Source organism: Seriola lalandi, unplaced genomic scaffold, assembly GCF_002814215.2.
Source record: "Seriola lalandi dorsalis isolate HSWRI2012SDOR001 ecotype SW California unplaced genomic scaffold, Sedor1 jcf7180002054443, whole genome shotgun sequence".
NCBI classification, from domain to species: Eukaryota; Metazoa; Chordata; class Actinopteri; order Carangiformes; family Carangidae; genus Seriola; species Seriola lalandi.
Genome location: NW_019524996.1, coordinates 1,159,646 through 1,180,388, shown reverse-complemented (window position 1 = coordinate 1,180,388; position 20,743 = coordinate 1,159,646). Strand labels below are relative to the sequence as shown.

General features: G+C 41.6%; 2 protein-coding genes across 2 annotated transcripts in view; both read left to right on the top strand.

The window, feature by feature from the left end:
* Positions 1-1,550: 1,550 nt before the first annotated feature.
* On the top strand, positions 1,551-14,115 carry itgb3a (integrin beta 3a). Its single transcript, XM_023410993.2, has 15 exons — positions 1,551-1,926; positions 3,036-3,121; positions 4,007-4,211; positions 4,534-4,786; positions 4,950-5,112; positions 5,250-5,411; positions 5,507-5,602; positions 5,707-5,796; positions 5,913-6,047; positions 6,287-6,713; positions 9,724-9,946; positions 10,984-11,084; positions 11,264-11,383; positions 11,671-11,837; positions 11,959-14,115. Exons 1-15 carry the CDS (start codon positions 1,830-1,832, stop codon positions 12,022-12,024), a joined length of 2,391 nt encoding a protein of 796 aa, XP_023266761.1. The 5' UTR covers positions 1,551-1,829; the 3' UTR covers positions 12,025-14,115.
* A 4,716-nt stretch (positions 14,116-18,831) lies between these two features.
* Positions 18,832-20,743, top strand: part of mettl2a (methyltransferase 2A, methylcytidine) — a 3,844-nt gene continuing 1,932 nt past the window's right edge. Inside the window, exons 1-3 of the mRNA XM_023410941.2 lie at positions 18,832-18,999; positions 19,664-19,752; positions 20,200-20,462. Coding sequence (XP_023266709.1) covers positions 18,848-18,999; positions 19,664-19,752; positions 20,200-20,462 — 504 coding nt within the window. The 5' untranslated portion in view covers positions 18,832-18,847. The remainder of the gene's footprint in view (positions 19,000-19,663; positions 19,753-20,199; positions 20,463-20,743) is intronic.

Sequence of the window (20,743 nt, the reverse complement as noted above, 5' to 3'; positions counted from 1 at the left end):
CCCCACCCCCCCTTGTTTTAGAAGCTGGCAAATTTCCACCTGCTCCATCATCCACTGAAATGGGAAGTTTTCTGGGGCAGACACTAACAGACTCATACACTCATTGAGGAGGACAGAGAGCTGTTTCAAGGAACGTATATAACATGCCAATAGCTCGTCATTTTGGACCCTGAAAAGTCAGGAAATTACTGACTTCACCTATTCATGATGACTTCTATTATTGTGTGGACCCTAGCATATAGTAGGCCATGTTTTCCCACTAGGGGTCCTTCTATCACAACTTAAAGTTTACTTCACGTTTTTGTGGTAATTCCTTCAGCATCTCACTTGTACTTCGCATCGCATTGAGTTTAAGGTTCTTTTATTTGTTCTTGAAGGATTGAAACGGTCTGGCGCCCCAGTAGCCTACATTTCTGAGCTCCTCTACCTCCTTTCCATCCCCAGATCTCCCAGATCCTCAGACCAGCTGCTCCTGGCTGTCCATCGGTCGAGGCAGAGGGGAAAGGGGGATCGTGCGTTCACTGTGGCGGTGTTCCCCCTCCGTGGACACTTTCAAGGTTAAACTGAAAACACAAATGTTTTCTCAGGCTTTTGAGTTTCCTTAAGGTTTTGTTTTTTCACTTTTATCCTTGTGTTTTATATTGTAAACTGTTCCCTGTCTGTCTTATACCTGTGGGATAGTTTGTCGTCTCAAATATTCTTGCCTTGCTTTTGTTGCCTTATGGCTGTTGCCATATTATTCTATTTTCTTTGTATTTTATCAAACGGCACTTCGGTCAACTCTGGTTGTTTTAAATGTGCTTTATAAATAAACTCGATTTGATTGAATCAAACAAATTTGATTTGATTTTGAAGCCAGTTCTAAGTGGATATTCAGGGTTTCATGGCAGGATTATCTATAGGTTTTTGTGCAGTTTATCTATTAACTGTTATGCTGTTCTCTCTTCAGTCCAGTAGAGGGCAGGGTGACATGCCAAGCGGTTTACATTTAATAGGACTAAGTCACTTTATACCTATTTACTGAACGCGAGAGAAGCGCTGTGTGGTCTCAGATGAACTGTATCTGCAGCAGCAACTGTGCTGGAAGCAGCATCAAACTCCTGAGCACCGCAGGCATGTGTCCAACGTGCTGCCCATCTCCAGAGTTTAATCCCACTGCCACGTTAAGTTAAATATTCTACCACCGCAGAGCTACTCCCGCACTAATTCTAACCATGTTCTCAGTTTGCAGTAAGGTCACAAAATAATAGACATGAATGTGCATTAATGTTAGTGCTGATGGTCAAGTCGCAGCTGAAACAGAGGTCAACTGGAAAAAGGTGAGTATTAGTGAATGTGGTCGTTGCTAAGTGACTGTGCAGAAGTTAAACAAAAAATGTAGTAAATCACTTATTAATAGATATTCATAATATGGCATTGTGTTCTAAAGTCGCAGTTTGATTGATTTCCTTTGTATAGTTTAATTAAGAAGAAAACTAAAGCTAAAATACATAATATCCATTTGATGTAGAGACCTAAATAATCTGTCAGGCAGTTTCTTTAGAAAACGTAATAAAACCACAGTGGTTGTTAAAGTCTGTCACTGTTTGAAAATGAAGTGAAATGAAGCAGCTTTGAGTGATTTGTCGTGATCAGTCAAGTTTGTGTTAAAAGGTGATGGTAGCAGAGAGAGACGGGTCTCTGCATGTCAAACACGGAGCTGACTGAGAGGAAAGAGTTTCATGTGTGAGGTAAAGCTTTGTGACCAAACATGCGTGCAGTCGAGTCAAGAATGAGGAAAGGCGTTGAAGTTGCGAAGTGAACAAGCCCACAGGGCGCACAGACTACTCATGTCAGCTCGGCTCCGTTACTCTTCAGCCATGGGGACGTTTTTAAACCGTCAAGTGATCCTGTTTCTCTTCTTGCTGTCGGCATCACAAGTTTTCGGTAAGATGTTTTTTTTTATTCTTTGGGCAACTTTTAAAAGTTGCTCACCTGCTCAGGCGGGCTGGGGGGGGGGGGGGGGGGGGGGGGTACCACCCGACTTGTAGGGGCATCGGCGAAGGTATATATTTTACTTTATATGTGCTGATGGTAAAAGTTGTTCAGTATAGGCTAATGTGCTCTAGTAAGAGTAATTCACTGTTGGTTGACGTGAATGGAGCCGCAGTGCTGGTTGTAATTGCTCCGCTGGAGCTTTCTCCACCTTTCCTTATAAGGGAGTGAAAACTGTTTCCTAGAGCTGGGCTGCTCCACAGTCACTTCAAGGATGTCTTCAGTTCCATTGTCAGCATATAACTGAGTATACATATACAGTATGTATGTGTACTTCATGGGTTTACTTTCTCTTAATTAAGCCAAAAACCAACCTAACGAATAAGTAAATGAATAAATAAAAACACTGGCAGACTTTTCTACAGTCTGTAAGCTACCGTTGGGTTTATTTGGAATAGCTCAAGTGCTGTAACTGAAGGATCATATATGTGTCTTATCAAATCCATCAGTTGTGTGTATTTACATTAGGGGCCCTTTTTAGTCAGTTGATTTGAGTGTTTATATGATGTCAGGCAGATATTCAAGTTTTCATATATAATCTGTCAGATTGTTGATCTTTACTCATATTTCACACTTTTTACATGGGTGAATTAACATTAGTGACTGTGCTCTTTTGTTTAGCTCAAGTGAGCCACACCCATAGACCACACTAGATAACAAATAGAGTTTGGTATTAATGTATGTGTGTGGACTTACATCGAATAGCAGGTTTGGTGCAGTTTGCTAACATACTGAAATAACTTTCTGAGAGCATAATGAGGATCGGCATTATTAATGTAATGGAGACTTGAAAAAGCATTTCCATGTATGAACAGCACTCTTGTGAAAGACAGAACCTGATAGCCGTAGTATCAGTGTTCGTGGCTGGTTGGTTGGTTGGTTGGTTAGAGTTGCATAATACTTTTGATCCATTTCTTTATAAATGTGTCACTGTGCCTCAACCATGACTGTATATAAGGAAAGAAGACATGTATTTTGTGTTACATGTGTTGTTGCCACAGGTTTCAACATCTGCACATCACGAGGAGTCACCACTTGTCGACAGTGCTTGGCTGTTCACCCCAGCTGTGCATGGTGCTTTCAGGAGGTAAAAACACAACACACATACACATTGTGTCTAGTCACATCATCGCTCAGTGCAGCAAGTCGCAACAGAAACCCTCATTTCCCAACTGCATTCTTCTTATTGCTGTTTGTTCTGGTTGACTCTTCAACATGCTCTCAGCAGACTCTTAATGTTGCTCATACAGTACTTTAATACAAGTAAGACCATTTGGCAAAAATACAGACTGACTCATTTTAAGCCAGAAACATTAAACACTTTTTAAGTACACAGGCTAACTCGGGCCTTAGACCAATGTTACCATGGTAATAATCAATAACACCAGCGCTGACCAGAAGCATGAAACAACAAAAAAACAGGAAAACAGTGGTTTGTTAACACTGTTATGGAGAGAGCAAAGAGAAGGGCACAGTTTGTAAGCACCGCACCCATTGCTTTCCAAATCAGACTTTTCTTTTTATTGTTTCACTCTTCAAGTAAAATGTCTTTGTAGCTGTTGAATTCTTCCAAAAGACAAACATTTTCTGCTGGAGTAAACAGAGCTGAGTGGTTGGATGTCATTCCTCTGTTGGCCTTTTTTTTTTTCTTTTCTTTTTGAGAAAAGTCTTAATTTACCCAGAATTCATTGTACCACAGTCCAGTTTAAGATAGTCAAGACCTAAGCTGCTTTGTGCAAGGTGTGAATTCAGACGTCTGTCTGAAGTCTATGTGTAATATCTAAGCCACGGTAAAAAAGTCTGTCTTTGTGAAACCAGCCCCGGTGCATGGGAGAGACAACGACGCCCGCTATTGGGTGGATAAAGCAGCAGACCAAAAAGGCTTTTTCCTATTCATTCTCTTTTATGTAATGGTCCTTTATTGACTTATCAATTCTTTGAGTGCTTAACTTATCGGATGTGGTTGTTTAAGGAATTTGGTAAGGGGGGATCCAGTGTGTCCCGCTGCGACCTGAAGCAGAACCTGCTGGAAGGAGGGTGCAGTGCGACGTCTCTGGAGTTTCCCTCCAGCACAATGACTATTGAGGAGGATGTCCCGCTCAGCGACAAGGCCTCGGGCACAGCTGATGATGTCATTCAGATAAAACCTCAGAGACTTCACATGGTACTACGATCAGGTACTTTTACACACATCAGATATCACATTTATCAGACACTAACAACCGTACAAAACCAGATACATGCATTGGTGCCCTTGCACGCCTACAGTACCATTACTAATGTTCTACATGATCTACTGTAACGGTCTGATGCAGCAGAGCTGGTTTTAAAACTGTATTATTAGTTAATATTTCATCTTTTCCACTGAAAGGTCGAGAGACACCTCTTGAGCTCATTTAACCTGCAGTGCAATTTATCTGATTCATCCTGTGTAACGCCTCCTCCTCCCGCTCCTCTCGCTCCTCCCTCTCCTCCCGCCCTCTTCTCTTTCCCGCTCAGGCGATACCAAGCGTTTCACTGTGACAGTGAAGCAGGTGGAGGATTACCCAGTGGACCTCTACTATCTGATGGATCTTTCCTTTTCAATGAAGGACGACTTGGCTCGCCTTCAGACTCTGGGCAGTGAGCTCGCTGTGACCATGGGCCGCACCACAAGCAACCTACGCATGGGGTTTGGAGCCTTTGTGGACAAGACCATGTCCCCTTACATGTACACCTATCCTCCAGAGGCCGTCACAAACCCTTGCTATGGGTAGGTGGGGAGGCTTTGGTTGCTGTTATGTTATGAGTGGGAAAAGAAGCCGAGGTGGAGATTTTCTAATATTCTGAAACCTGTCCAGAGTTTAACAAATTCAAATTAATTTTTTTTCCTTCACTGATTTCTTATCCACCTCTCACCTGTTCAATATATGCAGACTTGATGAAAAATGCCAGGCTCAGTTCGGGTTCAAGCACGTGCTGCAGCTGACGGATAAGGTAGCGCGCTTCACTGAGGAGGTGGGGAAACAGGATGTGTCTAGAAATAGAGATGCTCCAGAGGGTGGATTTGATGCTGTCATGCAGGCTGTGGTGTGCAAGGTATAAAAACTGTTATCACACAGAGATACACACACACACACACATGTGCAGCGATGTGCAGAGATGAGTGTGTGCATAACTAAACTGCTCTTTCCTTCACTAACTTTACTTGATTTTTACTTGTCAATCATCTTTAGGAGAAAATTGGCTGGCGCCCAGATGCCTCACACCTACTGGTGTTCACCACTGACGCCAAAACTCACACTGCACTGGATGGGCGTATAGCGGGCATCGTGCAGCCCAATGATGGAAAGTGTCACCTAGATAGTGACAACATTTACAACAAATCTACTGTGCTGGTGAAGGCAGACATTTCCGTAATTCACAATGCTTTTTATTAGTTATCTGAGTTGTTGGCTTCTGCTGAAAACTGTTTCCTTCCTGTGTCCTCCAGGACTATCCCTCCTTGGCGCTCATTACCGAGAAAATGTCTGAAAACAACATCAATTTAATTTTTGCCGTGACCAGCTTTGTGGTGCCACTCTACAAGGTAAACAAACTGTGCTGCTTGTGTCTCAGCGTGAATTTATTTATTTTAATTTTTTGTTTGTAAAAACTCAAAAACTCATCTTCCCGCCACGTGCGTCTCCTCAGTCGTACAGTCAGCTCATCCCGGGCACGACCGTGGGGACGCTGTCCGACGACTCTGGGAACGTTATTCAGCTCATTGAAGAGGCTTATGCGGTAAGAGCTTCCTGAGTTCAACACAGTGAGGTGAACATGCAAATGAATGTTATTTATTTCATCTGTGTAATACAACCAACTAAATAAAGTGTGATTGATAAATTTATGTTGAGCAGAAAATTCGCTCTAATATGGAGCTGGAGCTGCTGGGAGTCCCGGAGGAGTTGAATCTCTCCTTCAATGCCACCTGCCTGAATGGGGAGGTTATCCAGGGACTCAGGTCCTGCTCTGGCCTCAAGATCGGAGACACGGTACGTAGCAGCTGAGATACTGATAATGTCCCACATCTGGTGTCTACATGGAGCAGCTGCAGAATACCAGTCACACCAGGAATCAGGATCAGCACATTTATTCAAGAAGAGCAGCAAGGGGCACAGTTAACACACACACACACACACACACACACACACACACACACACACAGTGGCAGGCTCTCTCACAGCTACATACACCCACACAGATTGTCACAGAGACATGTCCTCCTCTTCAGGTGTCATTCAGCGTGGACGCTCAGTTGCGTGGCTGCCCTAAGGAGAAGAGCCGCACTTTTACCATCAAACCTCGGGGGTTCAAGGATACACTGGAGGTCAGGGTGGACTTCGCCTGCGGTTGCGACTGTGAGGCAGCGGCAGAAGTCGACAGCCCCCTCTGTAACGGCAACGGGACCTACGAGTGCGGCGTGTGCCAGTGTCACCAGGGTCGTCTGGGCCCTCGATGCGACTGCTCAGTGGAGGACTACAGCCAAACCGACGATGTTAACTGCATCCCGAAGCCGGGCAGCCCCATCTGCAGTGGCAAAGGCAACTGTTTGTGTGGACAGTGCTCCTGCCATACAAACGAATACGGTCAGGTGTGGGGAAAGTACTGCGAGTGTGACGACTTCAGCTGCGCGTACTTCAAAGATGCGCTTTGCTCCAGTGAGTAAATTTCTTCTTTCTGTCATGACCAGTGAAGTGATGTAACAGGTGCTCTTGATGCTCTGGTAGGCAATCATGTCCACCCCTAAAAATTCAAGGCGCACTGCTTTGTCATGGTAAGAAGGTTTTTATTATGGCCTTTATTATATACTTTGGGGCGGCGGCGGCTCAGGAGGTGGAGCAGGAGGTCCACTAATAAGAAGGTCAGTGGTTGGATCACCGGCTCCTCCAGTCCGCGTGTTGGAGGGCAAGATACTGAACCCAAAATTTCCCCTGATGGCTGATCCGTCACTGTGCGGGTGTGTATGTAATGTATGAATGTGTGAGTGAATGTGGCGAATGTATTGTAAAGAGCTTTGAGTGGTTGATAAGAAAAGCGCTATATACTGTAAGTAACGTCCATTTCCCAATAGGGGCTGAATGCTTAAAAAAACAAGACCAGCATCTACTGACGTCAGGCTGGTCTTTCTTGGGGTCAGAACATTCCCTTTATTTCATGCCCCTGGCCGCAGGAAAGATGAGGTCACCTTTCCCTTCCTTTTCTCTCCTATCAGTCCGTAAACACACCTTAGTCAGTTTACATAGTTTCCTGTTACTCAGCTTGACAAATGAAAAAATCCATAGCCTTTTCAAAGCGAATGCCCCATTATTATTACTGTCTTTGCCTGCTTGTAAAAGCCACATAAATAATTGCATACTTCGACTGCTGAGCATAAACAGTAAAGCTTACAAATGACCAGCTCGCAGTCGGAGAACACACCCAATTAGTGCTGCCTGAGTGTCCTTATCACTCACAGCGGTGGGGCACGATGTTCTACAAGTCTGCACAGCTCAGTGCACAGTTACTCAATCACGGTGATAAAACTTTAATAGGCTTTGTCACTGGGCAATGTAATGTAAAAGCAGCTTGGGTCTGTGATTATAAGGAGGAGGAGCGTAGGAATAGCAGAATGGGAAAACTGTTGTTTTATCTTTACATACATTAAGCAAATGTGCATATTAACACTGATTTAAATGGAGATAAGAGTGCCCTGCTTTATCTGACAAAATAATGTCACCAGTGTCATCTTGTCCTGTAACACGCCTCGAGTTTGAAAGAAGTGGGTTACTAAGCAGGCAGGGGTCTAAAAGATGCTATCAAGTTGAATCATGGGAAGGGTAGGAGCTTGATCGATACCAGGGACGAAATGTCAACATATCTCAGCCTTTACTCCATTGAGACCCCCACATTTCCCCCCTGTTGGTGCACCATTACTTAAGGAGCAGATGTTACCAGGAATTTGGTAGGCTTGTATCAACAGGGAGAGGACTGGAATCTTTCTAAATGAAGGTTGTTTGTCTGAGAGACAGGTATTAAAGGTATTCAGGGATGACAAGGGGCTCGGGTGCAGACACTCACCGAATCCACACACCCACGCACAGACAAAGCCATAACCGCTATAAGAGAGTCCACAGAGCTCAATTTTGGACCACTAAGTCGCTGTGTCTCAACACAGTCATGACAGTCTTTGTCTTTAAAGAACAAGCGTCCCTCGGCCCCAGCTCAATTGGAGCTACGAAAAGCTCCATCTCTGTGATATTCCCTGTGGCTGTGTATTTCCTGGTGCAGGGCCAGGGAGCAGCAGTCGGCGAGCACAGCCCCAGGGCCCATAAATATGAGGGAGACAGAGGGAACAAGAAAAGTTTGCATTCCTCTCCTGGCAATTTGCCCAACCTCTTCTCTCTACAGCATGTCTCTATCTCCGCAGTTCCCTCTCTTCTTCCAGCTGTGCACCGTTCTGTTTAAACTGTTCTGTCTTCATCCCTGCTTCTATCCTTTTATCATGGCCCCCGCGTTAGGCCTCCCTAAAGCCCGGCCATGTGATTAATGGGACGTATTACTGTGCAGTCTCACAGCGAGAGCAGGATGATGTAAACCTAAAAACTCCCTTTTATGTGTGTGAATCAACTTAATGGCATCAGGATAATGAGAACAAGACAGTTACTAACTCGACTACTACTCTTGTCAAGTTTAAGTGCTATACACTGTAAAAATATCCATTGTTACAATGACAGGCTTGTCTCGCAACGTTTTTAACTAAACATATCACCGGTTTTTCTTGTTTTCAAAGTTTTTCAACATGTCTCTGCTGCTGTCTTGCTGACATCAAGAAATATTACTCACTCTCTCGCATGAGAGTGTTAACCATTAACCAGTGACAACACCACCAGGAACCGTGTCTGATCCCATCACTTCTAAAAATGCAATCCTGCGGAGAAGCTATAGTTGACAGGGTGCAGACTGGGGCATTGTTTCCTCGAGTTTACAACACTGGATGATTTGTTCTGAGCCTTGGAATTAGGGACCCTTGAACCCTCTGTGATATTTCATGACCAGTCACTCCCCTCGTCTGATCCTGCTGGGCTCTGACTCACTCACTTTGCTCTTAGTCATCCAGTGCTAAATCCTGTTTGGTTTCTTGCTAACAACGTTGTAGTCTCTGGGGATCTGTCTTTGTTTCTAAGGTAGCTTAGTGTGCTGATGTGAGGTCGCTCTCCGTTATCCGGGGAGAAAAGCTCGCCTCCGGATTCTGTCAGCAAACGGCTGTGTCATCGTAACACTGGTCCTAGAATGACATGGCTTTTGTAACAAAAAAAACCCACAAAATGCAAGTGTAGATAATTGCGCAAACAACAATTTAGTCACACTTTATACTTAACTATTAATTACAGGGTTGCAGAATCTACATCCGCAGGTACGCTTGCCTAATCATAACACACAGGTTAATAGGCAACTACACACAACTCAAAGACATTACAGAACTAAAACAATAAAACACACTCACTCTGTAATTCATTTTCTAATTGCATAATTTGTATTCATAGCAGTGTTTGCCCGGCCCCACCCATGTGATTATGGACACTGAAAAACATATGTGAATGAACATGTGTTAAGATAATAAGAATATATATTTTAAAGGACTTATATGATCATCCTCACCCTTTTTTTTTTTTTTTTTATTTCTTCCAGATAATGGAAGGTGTAACTGTGGCTACTGCGAGTGTAATGCCGGCTGGAAAGGAGAAAACTGCAACTGCACCACCCGCACAGACACCTGCATGTCCAGCATCGGCCTGCTGTGCAGCGCCCGCGGTAACTGTGAGTGTGGGGTTTGTCACTGCACTCAGCCTGGTGCCTACGGAGCTACCTGCGAGAAATGCCCCACCTGCCCCGATTCCTGCACCATAAAAAAGTGAGTGTTTGAGCTGACAAGATGAAAGAATGGACAAAATAACAGGGAAAAAAAAACATATAAAAATAAAATATGTAAATTTTGATGTGACTTATTCTCAACCGCACAGAGTCACAATTCCCAGATGCTGCATTGTTTTAGAAAGAACAAACATTTTAAAGCAGTCGTGAGGCTAAAAACATTAGTTTTGTCCTAAGGTTTGCATTAGAGGAGATGCCACGGGCTTTATTTCCCTGGGAGCAGGAGTGTGCTCAACAAATTTCATGCAGTAGACCATGAAATTAGTTTATGAGATCCAAATCCTGAGGGTGGTGCAAAAGGAGTGCCCAAACCGGAAATGGCTCATCCTTTGGGGACCATGAATGTGTGCAGTGAACCCACTAAATTTTCAAAATCAAAACATTTGCCATTGCAGTGTCATTAAAAGAACTGAAAATATGAGACATGAAATATGGATATCCACAGAAAAAAAATGACAGAAATTCAACTACTGAAAATGTTAGATTATTTTGACCTTATACTGGCATCAGATGAAGGGATCGATCATATTATTAGAGATCATTCTGAGGACCATCAATATCTATACCCAATATCATGGCAGTCAGGCTAATAGCTGGTGAGATATGTTGCTCTGTTTTGGGCTCAGTGACAGATCAGCCTATTGACCAATGACATATCATGTAATTAAAAAAAAAATCTTATCATACCTTAAAACAATTTTCCTCTTAACAAATTCTCCCATCAATTAAACAGCTAACTTTGCAGTCTTCAGGCCCTGCCGCTCGCCGGTAAAAACAATCTGCAGCAAAGAATTTGAGAGCTTACGATTGCTTTAACATTCCAGGATGATAACAAACCTTCCCCCGTGGCCTCAATATGTCAGCAGATACTAACACAGGTTCATCTTGATGTACGTGCAGCTAAGCTCTTAGTGTTTCTATTCTTTCATCCACTGCTTGTGTATCAAACTGAACACACTGCCACTAAAGAGACACTGTGAATCGTATAAAGGTTACAGTACAGGACTCTGTCTGCAGGGCGTGTGTCGAGTGTCAGCGCTTCAAGAGAGGGCAGTACGCCGAAGACAACAGCTGCAGTAGAATCTGCAAAAATGAAATTATAATCGTGGATAAACTGGGTGAGAAATCTTCCATCTGTAATCTCCATTGTACGTAGTGTAATTCTGACCTGTTGTGGAAAGGCTTTAGTGTTGTTTCCCTGCTGCTGATCACATGAGCAGAATCTTATATGTTAACTTATGATACCTTAAATCATTGCATTACCATGTTTCTTCTTATTATTATCTTCATCCCACAGTTGTCCATGACAGAAATGCAGTGAATTGCTCCTACAAAGATGAAAATGACTGCGTGGTGCACTTCCAGTACTACGAAGATGAAAGTGGCACATCCATTCTGTATGTGGTGAAAGAGCCAGGTACTGTAAGAGTTTCTGCGCATGTTTGAGACAGTTAAACTGTGCATCATGTTTTGGGAACATTATTAGGACAGAATAGTGTGTTCTTGAATGTAATTTCACCCTGTGCCTGGCAGTCTGCAGCACAGCACCAGAGGAGCAGTGTGTGCATGTAATGATACGCTACTTCCTAAAAAACACTTCATCAGCCACTTAACCACAGCTACACTCTGCCACTCCAGAGAAACCCAAATGAATCAGCGTACTGAATTGTTGCTCTCTCTGCCCCCCCCCCCCCCGTCTGTCAGAGTGCCCCGAGGGCCCAGACATCTTGGTCGTGCTCCTGGCGGTGGCCGGAGCCATTCTGCTCCTGGGCCTTATTGGCCTGCTCATCTGGAAGCTGCTGGTCACCATCCACGATCGCAGAGAGTTCGCCAAGTTTGAGGAGGAGAGAGCCAAAGCCAAATGGGACACGGTGAGAAATGAATATAATTAAAATAATAACATGTGCTACAGCTTCTCCTTCGGAGACTAATGGAGTGCTGTAACAGAATATGGCTACCCTCTGTGTGAGACCCTCTGTTTTCTTTCCACAGGCTAACAATCCTTTGTATAAAGGAGCCACGTCCACCTTCACCAACATAGCGTACCGAGGCAAATAACAACCAAGTGGGATGAGAAAAACTCAGGGGTCAATGACAAAGGTGGAATGTAGTAGTTCAGAGATGGATGAGAAGAAGCTCACACTGTCACGTGACAAGCTACTGTAGCTGAAGAGCAGTTATTATTGCTGTCAATGATGTGATGAAATCTTTGTACATACTGTAAAAATAACTAGAAAATGTTAATATAAGTCACAGACGGTTTGCATTCTCTTTTCTGTTTTACGCTTTCTCAGTAATGCACATGCAATCAGACTGAAGTTCAAGCAAGTCCACTGTCAGGTTACACTTAAGGGAATCACTGTCACTTCTTTTTGGGAAATCTTGATTGAGATTTTTTTTGGTATTACTTTTTTGTTTTTGCTCACATTTTAAGAGGGAAATAGGAATCACCATTTAATAGCAAGAAGTCGTCATAGAGAATCTGAGGTCTTTTTCAGTGTCTTCAGGCAGGTCTGATGTATTATTTATACCTAAGGCTTGTTTCATTTGAATCTTAAATGATGTAGTTTTCTCTTTCAGAGTGCAGCTGCAGCCTATTTCAAAATTGCCTTTTTTCGAAAATGGCAATTTCAGATGAAATCAGTGAACCTAAAATGTGCACTGTAGAATTTGAATACATTATTACAACATGCTTCAGGGGCTTTCGTATGCATTACCACTTCCTTTTTTTTTCTAATACAAATTGTTAATAGTAATGATTTTGACAAGAATGCAGCACTATGTGGAACAGTTAAACAGGATTTTTGAACCTGCAAATTATTTTCCCATGTTTTTGGGTGTAAATGATTTCTGGCACTTGGTCAACTATTGAGCAATAACAGTACACCCAGCAACCGCTAAACAGCTGCTGCAATGTAAACAACAGGGTATTTGATTGTGTCAAAGTATATCCACTATAAGTGCCTGATTTTGCCACTGACAGAGTTGTTATTGCAGGATTGGATTCTTACAGAGATAGACATTTTGGTTACAGAATAAGATCTTTGTTTAACCAGTTCTAAGATCAAAGCCAGCAGACTCATTTTACCTCGTACAACACAGGAAATGCTGGTCTACCACTGCTTCGATCAGTCGGTGTGTTTGTTTGTGTGTCGAATGCCCTGTTATTTACGTTGCTGCAGCTGCTTAGCGTTGCCTGGTATACCGTTCTTGATCAATAATGGACCGATTGTAAAGATCTTTGTCCCTATCAATCATTTACACCACTTGGTTTACAGTGATGATCGTGGTCTCTATTGTTTTTGAAATCCATACCAATGGTAACTTTATTAATGCTTTGACATGTTTCTTTAACACTGCATCATCACCTGTTTTTGTGTTTGTTGGGCTGTTTTAGTGTGAATTTCATTTGTAAAAGTGCTTCAATAATAGTTCTCTGTCCAACCATTGCTGAACTGTAAATAGTTTGGTTTAATAGTTTCAATTTTCTACTGAGCAGCTCTGTGTTTTACTGAAATAACATGGTCTTTATTTGTGTATATGGGCAGATTTTATTGCACATCAAACAACATCGGCCACAGTTCCATGTAATTGTTAATAACGGATTTTAGTTCAGTGTGAGGTGTATTTTGGTTGTGCAGCTCTGATCCTCTCTCAGGACATAGCCTGAAAACTCACTGCATACTTGTCTGTTCCGTTTGTTTGTTTGTTCTGTTTGTTTGTTTGTTCCGTTTGTTTGTTTGTTCTGTTTGTTTGTTTGTTCCGTTTGTTTGTTTGTTTGTTTGTTCTGTTTGTTTGTTTGTTTGTTCCGTTTGTTTGTTTGTTCTGTTTGTTTGTTTGTTCCGTTTGTTTGTTTGTTTGTTCTGTTTGTTTGTTTGTTTGTTCTGTTTGTTTGTTTGTTTGTTCCGTTTGTTTGTTTGTTTGTTTGTTTGTTTGTTTGTTTGTTTGTTTGTTTGTTTGTTCCGTTTGTTTGTTTGTTTGTTTGTTCCGTTTGTTTGTTTGTTTGTTTGTTCTGTTTGTTGTTTGTTTGTTCTGTTTGTTTGTTCCGTTTGTTTGTTTGTTTGTTTTTTGCACACTTTTTTAAAGAAGTCTGTGATTTAGTTCTAGTTCTTTACACTGAGGGAATGAATAAAGATTTGTTATACCTGACTTCACCAATTTCTGTGTGATTCTTGACATTTGGGTTTGTTTCAACAAACGTCAAAGCTGTTTTTTCTCTGTATTAATCAGACTTACAAAATAGATTCATAATTCAGATCCAAAGCAATAAGTGTTTAAAGCATCTGAATAGAGAAAGTAACTCCTTCTGCATTTACTCTGTGAGATGGTTGTCAAGACAAATCAAATGGCATGGAGTTTTATTTTCATGCCAATTGATTGTGGCACACCGGTGAACTGGTATTTTCATGTGATGCACAGAGGTTTAGTCATTTGGTGACTCTCTGTGCTCTGCAGTGGGATGGGAGACACCGAAATGGGTGTGGCGATGCAAAATCCAGCAGCGCACTGCAATCTCAGTGCCAAGAATGAATGCGTTATGAGCCTCTTTATAGCCATCTGATGGCAGCAGGTATCTGCTCCGTCTCCACAATAACGTACAGCAGAACCGGTGCTTAAGTTTTGTGAAGCCAGCACCAGACTATTGCAAAATGACCACAGAAACCTGCACATTAAACTATGTTACAGTATCTACTGCAAATGTTGGAGATTGACTGGTTGAAATGAGTCGACACATTCTCATGAAAAATCGTAGATTTGGCTAAAACTTCTCTTTCCACTAATAACGCCATTAGGACCTGTTGATTCCCTCTGGAAAAAAGCTGGAGAAATTTTCACATCCATGCTCGTGGACAGCCAAGCCACTATGCTGGGACCTGTAAACCCTGTGTAAACCCATGGCTGAGTTCTTGCAGCAACACAGACTAACCAATTAGGAGCCAAGCCAAAAATGGCATCATCAGGAAGCATTAGAAGCCAGCGAGACAGGCGACCTCGAGCTTATCACCTCATCAGTGAGTGTTCGACATGGACAGCATACTTCTTGCTAAGCTGTACAGAGTGGTTCTCATTCTACTTGGACAAACTGAAATTGATGGGATTGGAAGAAATCCAGAAACAACAGGAAGAGGAAATGGAGTCTGAAATGACAAAGCATATGAGATCACATGAATGCAGGGGTTCTTAACCAATCAAATTTCTAGAGTCAGGAGGCTCAGACAGAGAGAGAGAGAGCTTTAGGAGGCTGAACTAGTTTCAAGCCTTTTATGGACTAAGAAACACACACACACACACACACACACACACACATACACACATGCGCACGCACACACACATACGCACACACTCCCACTAAAGACACAGCACTGTCACATTCTTTGTCTTTGTCCTTTCCCTTGTTTGGAAAAGGGAAATAAGGATGCTCTTCATGCGGTTCTGGGAAGTCAGTCCATCCCTGAGCCAGCGCACCACACTGTACTTGTGGGGGTTGAGGGGAGCTTGATATAATCCAACATGGCCGATTCTGATCCTGTCACCCCAAATATGCTGCTCATGGGGCAATGGGATGCTTCCCTTCTTCAAGTGACCAACACCTACCAGACTGGGAAGAGGAGATGGCAACATAGTCAAACTCTGACTTACAATTTGAGGGCAAGTTTCATTCGTCAATATCTACCAAACCTGCAACCTCGACCTAAGAAGCAGAAGCAGAAGGACACAACTAGCCTTCAGTGTGGACAGGTAGTGATGATGGATCCTCAACTGCCTCGCTCTCGTAGGTGCATTCGGAAGATGATCCAAGTGCAACCATAGTCAGACAGACGTGTGTCCATCCAGCTCCAGATACTGAGAAATAAAAATTTTTGTTTAGGAAGGTTCAAACTGAGTAAAATGACCTTGAAGTATCTGAGGAGGAGCCATGATAAGAGCTGGTCCAGTTTTCTAAATGAGGAGCCTCGATGCTTCCTATCTTATCTCCTTTAGCATACGAAACACCGGAACTTCCTTTTTGATAGGAAAAGAGAAAATGCTGTCCCACAATTCCTTGCTGCAGCAACATTCAAAGCGACGCACCATTGTAGTTTCAACACGGCAGACCCACATAAATGTAGAAACAACAGAGAATCAGTTTGTGCCATGATCCAAAACTGATGGAAATCCTTACATGATCGACTGAGCTCCAAATCCATAAATATAGATTTCTTCTCTTTCAGATCTGTCCAGTTAGGAGTCATCATGAAGAAAGAGCATATCGAATTTATACTTAACAATATCATCATTAAAACAAAATTCTAAATGTTGTTTGACTAACTCCCCTCCTGTTATGGAACGCACTAAAAATTAATTTTCTCTTCCTAACACATACAAACAACATACATACAAAAATGTCAAATCTGCACGTCAGGAGACTCTGTATACTCAAGTCTGAGCTCCTTATTTTTATTTTTATCATTCTAATAACTCTATTTCCTCTACTTTTGTATTCCTTTCATATTATCTTATTTCAACATTTCAATTGTGTTTGCTTTCTTCTTGTGGTTAGGAAAGGAGTTTATATCGTCCATGTGTTATGAATAAAGTTAGTTTAAGAAAAAAACTAGTGTAAATGCAGTTGGATTCTATCTCTATCTCTACAGTTGTGTTTTTCTAAGTCCTTATGAATCCTCCTTCACATTTTCCTCGACCTCATGACGTTTTCCATCCATACATGACTGCTGGAGTGGGGAGCACATGAGCACACTCAATGGAAGCAGGAACAGATGTTGAGGTTGAGCTGCATCATCATGTGATGAGTGAGTAGTTTATTCCATTTTATTTGATATTCCAAGTCACGTTTACTTCGTCACTGTAAAACTGTACATCTAAACTTTGTATTATGATGTGTTGAAGCAGGGAGGAATCAATGTACAGATTGATGTTATTTAGAGTTGAGTCTGTAATCGAGATAATGTGATAGAATTTGATTCTTTCTTTCAACTGTAGAAATGAAGCCACTCAACTATACCTTACTCTGCTTTCAGGTGGAACCTTGCTTCTCCTTCTCTGCTCATGCAATTAAGTCAATTCCAGTGTTTTGGTGTAAAACAATGTGGTCGTTTGAAAAATACTACTTAATAGATGTCAGTGTATAGAATTGAGAATTTCCTGTCTGTTGCCAATCTCTTTAAACTATAGAAATTATTTCCTGTTGTACTGCCCTTGTGGTCAACCGTCATTTCCCCTCTTCTTTATTTACTTCTTGGATGCTGTTTGTAGTCATAAAACTTCTGCCATCATATCTTGCTCACACCAACCTGATATGGATGTATGAATATGTCATTAATTCCACTATTAATCAACATTAAGTTACAACTACAACAAATATAGAGTCTATAGGTAATGCTCATCGCACTGGTTAAATGTACCTCAAATATGATCATATTCTGGTATTTTCTAATTACATTCATTATTTGTTATGAATAATATCAAAGTGACTCTTGAGGAAATTACCACACATGTTTAAAGCCTCTTCCAATTAACTTAGGTTTCACCACTTTAACATATTTGATCACTGGCATGTGGCATTTCTCTGGTCTTCTGCTGAACCTCACAGCACATCATTGTTCTAAATGATGAGTATCTATCTGTAGTACCAGGAGGGGGTCTTTGTAAGTCTAGTTCATTCCAGATGTTGACTACCTCCTCACTTGAAAGTCATCACAACAACTACGTCAAGATTATTACTGTAGTAAATTACATTCTAAGGTTGCCCTTGCTGTGCATGCAAAAGCTATAATTTCAGATGTGCATGAATCTGTACAAAAGACAAATGTAATGCAGAGACTTAATTTCCTTGACTGGTCTCTGTCAAAGTATTCATCAGTAAATCTCTGCCTCAAGGCTAAAAATATATATAAAGTTATTAACTAGCTGCTGTAGGCTCTGCACAAAAACTCTGAGTGCAAGAAGACGGTTAATGTCCTGGGGCGGAACTTATAGGTGGTAACAAAAATCAATCCAAAAATGCACCATAACCAGTTTAAATGTCTATTTTGATTTTAATTTCAAACATTTCCACACAAGTACTGTACTGTTGTTCGTCACTTTGTTTGCAAGGAGTGGTTTTGAGAGAGAGAGAGAGAGAGAGAGAGAGAGAGACCATACAATTTCAGTCTCAGCGTTCTCCACATACATGTGGGTCAGAGTGACACAAATAAGCCTTAGCAAAGATAATCCTGGCATATGTCTCCCTCTAGTGTATGAACACTGCACTGCTGAAAAGCTGCAGCATACCTGTAGACGCGCAGCCTGAAAGTCTTGTGCAGATCATTTTGTTGTCAAGCAGCGTATAGTAGAGTGTAAACGGCTGGATTACTATAGCCTGGTTGTGAATTATCAGTAGAGCTAGTTGTATGCTACCTATGCATCCATCGATATCTCGATAAAGAAGCGTGTCAACTTCACGGGTCTCGCACAGTATGGCACACATATAAATCACGACCATTTATGCCCAGAATAGGTCTTATGATGCAGTCTGTTCTTTGGCCAAGGGATAATAGGAACAGTTCATTATAATGTGGCAAAGAATGACGCAGATACGTAGTGTTGCGGAAACAGACAAAACTACAGAGGAAAAGATAGCAAGGGAAAATGTTCCGAGTTATATGTAACCAGTTTTACTAAGTGGAAACATTTCAGTAGCAAATATTTACAGCCCATGAAACAACATAATGCGTTAAAAAAAAAAACATTCTGACCACTGTTGAAATGCTTTGCACCCACCTCCTGCAACTTTTTGTACGTGTTGCATTTCTATTATCAGTCTTGAATTTAATATTTCTGATAGTCTTTGAACGCAGCATGCTTAAATGTACGGCCCTTCTTCCGTCGCGTCAGTTCCAACATGGCGGCGCCCCATGCCGTGGACGGAGTGGAGCGAAGCAGCAGCGAAACAGGGCTGATTCTGTCAGATTCATCCACCGGAGATGTAAAGAGACCTCAGTTCGGGACTCGTTTCCTCACAGACCCGCGGCAGGTCTTCCAGCACAACGCATGGTCGGTGACTTAAGCAAGAAATCCCAGATGTAAAAGCTATCATTTGTTAGCTATGGCTTGCCATTGATTATGATTTCTGTTTATTGTTTTGATTGGAGATCGATGTCTTGTTATTTTGATGCAATGATATCTGCATATATTTGCTGCTTGTAGAGGAACTCTCACATAATTTCAGCTCATATCATCTGAACATACAGTAGGACAGGGTGTTAAATGCTAAGATAATGCTAATTCCAATTAAGTCAATTTGTTATAAAAATGATAGTTAGGGCAATTAGGGCTGCAACTCAAGTAATCATGTGGTCATGTCCCAAAAACCCAAGTGAAGTCTTCAAATGTCTTGTCTTGTATGGCCAACTGTCCAAATCCCAAAGATATAGTTTACTATATGTTTGTACCAAATAGTATTCTGTTGTCTAAATTAACTGTAAGAACTGTTCTGGATAAGATCTGTATCCCAATATCACAAAATGACATTTGAATGAAAACTTAAATATAGTTTTTATACTTTTTGTCTTGCAGTTCCGATACATACATTTACGAGTTTGCTTATTTTGCACATCTAATTATATCAGAGCTAATATAAAGTATCTCCATCCTGATAGGGCAGGAATTCAGCACATCACTTACCCCACACTGGATAATAGTTTTGTGTTGTCAACAGGGACAATGTGGAGTGGACTGAGGACCAAGAAGCAGCTGCTAAGAAGAAAGTCTCAGAAAACAGTCAGCCTCTACCTCCAGAGAAACAAGGTTGCATTGTTGTTGCCTTGACTCATGACTCGTACACATAAACCAAACAATGTGACCGGCCTCAAGGATTCAGTAACGGAACTATAACTGTTTCTAATTGAGAGGACAGTGTACCCCAATGTTGTAATGCATTCATTTTCAATGTGATAAAAGATACAGATATTTACCTTTTCATTGTTTATATTTGTATTACATATTACATTTTATGTTATGTTATGTTATGTTATGTTATGTTATGTTATGTTATGTTAATTCATGTTTGAGAGCTGTCTTTGATAATTGGGTTTAGGCATCAGGCTTCAGTAAAATTCACCACAATCAATTTTATCATTTGTTTATGGATAGTATTTATCTTATTAATCTTTATTTATCTGATTTGTAAACATGGCAAAATGTACTAGATTAGGACTTTAACACCGGCTTTTACTGCCTCACCTTTTCTTACAGAGGAATACGACAGCAGGGCCAATGAGTACTGGAATGGTTTTTACACAATCCATGAGAATCGTTTCTTCAAAGACCGTCATTGGCTCTTCACGGAGTTCCCAGAGTTGGCCCCACAGTGTAGCCTGAATCATGAATCCCGTCTGGAAGGATGTGGCACAGATGACGGTCAGCAGGACAGTCAAGTCAGTCTGGATCAGGAGCAAAGCAGAGAGGTTGCTGATGGTGACTTTCCTGGCTCCTCAGCCACATATCGTATTCTGGAGGTGAGAGATTAATTTGAGAGCCAGTTACCTAATCTTTCACCACACGCACTTAATGACAAAGCAAAGCACTCTAAATACCCGCTATTATATTTATGTCTTACAAGGAGGTTGTTTTATCTAAACTTGTTAACAGGTTTCAGTAAATCTGGTGTAATATCAACGTTTTTGTGAACTGTGAGTCTTTTAGACCAGGTTGCACTTATTAAATCATGCGGCCTTGGCAGAGATATGTTTTCTAGTAACCGTAGCAATCTGTATTTCATGTCAGGATTCATTCTCTC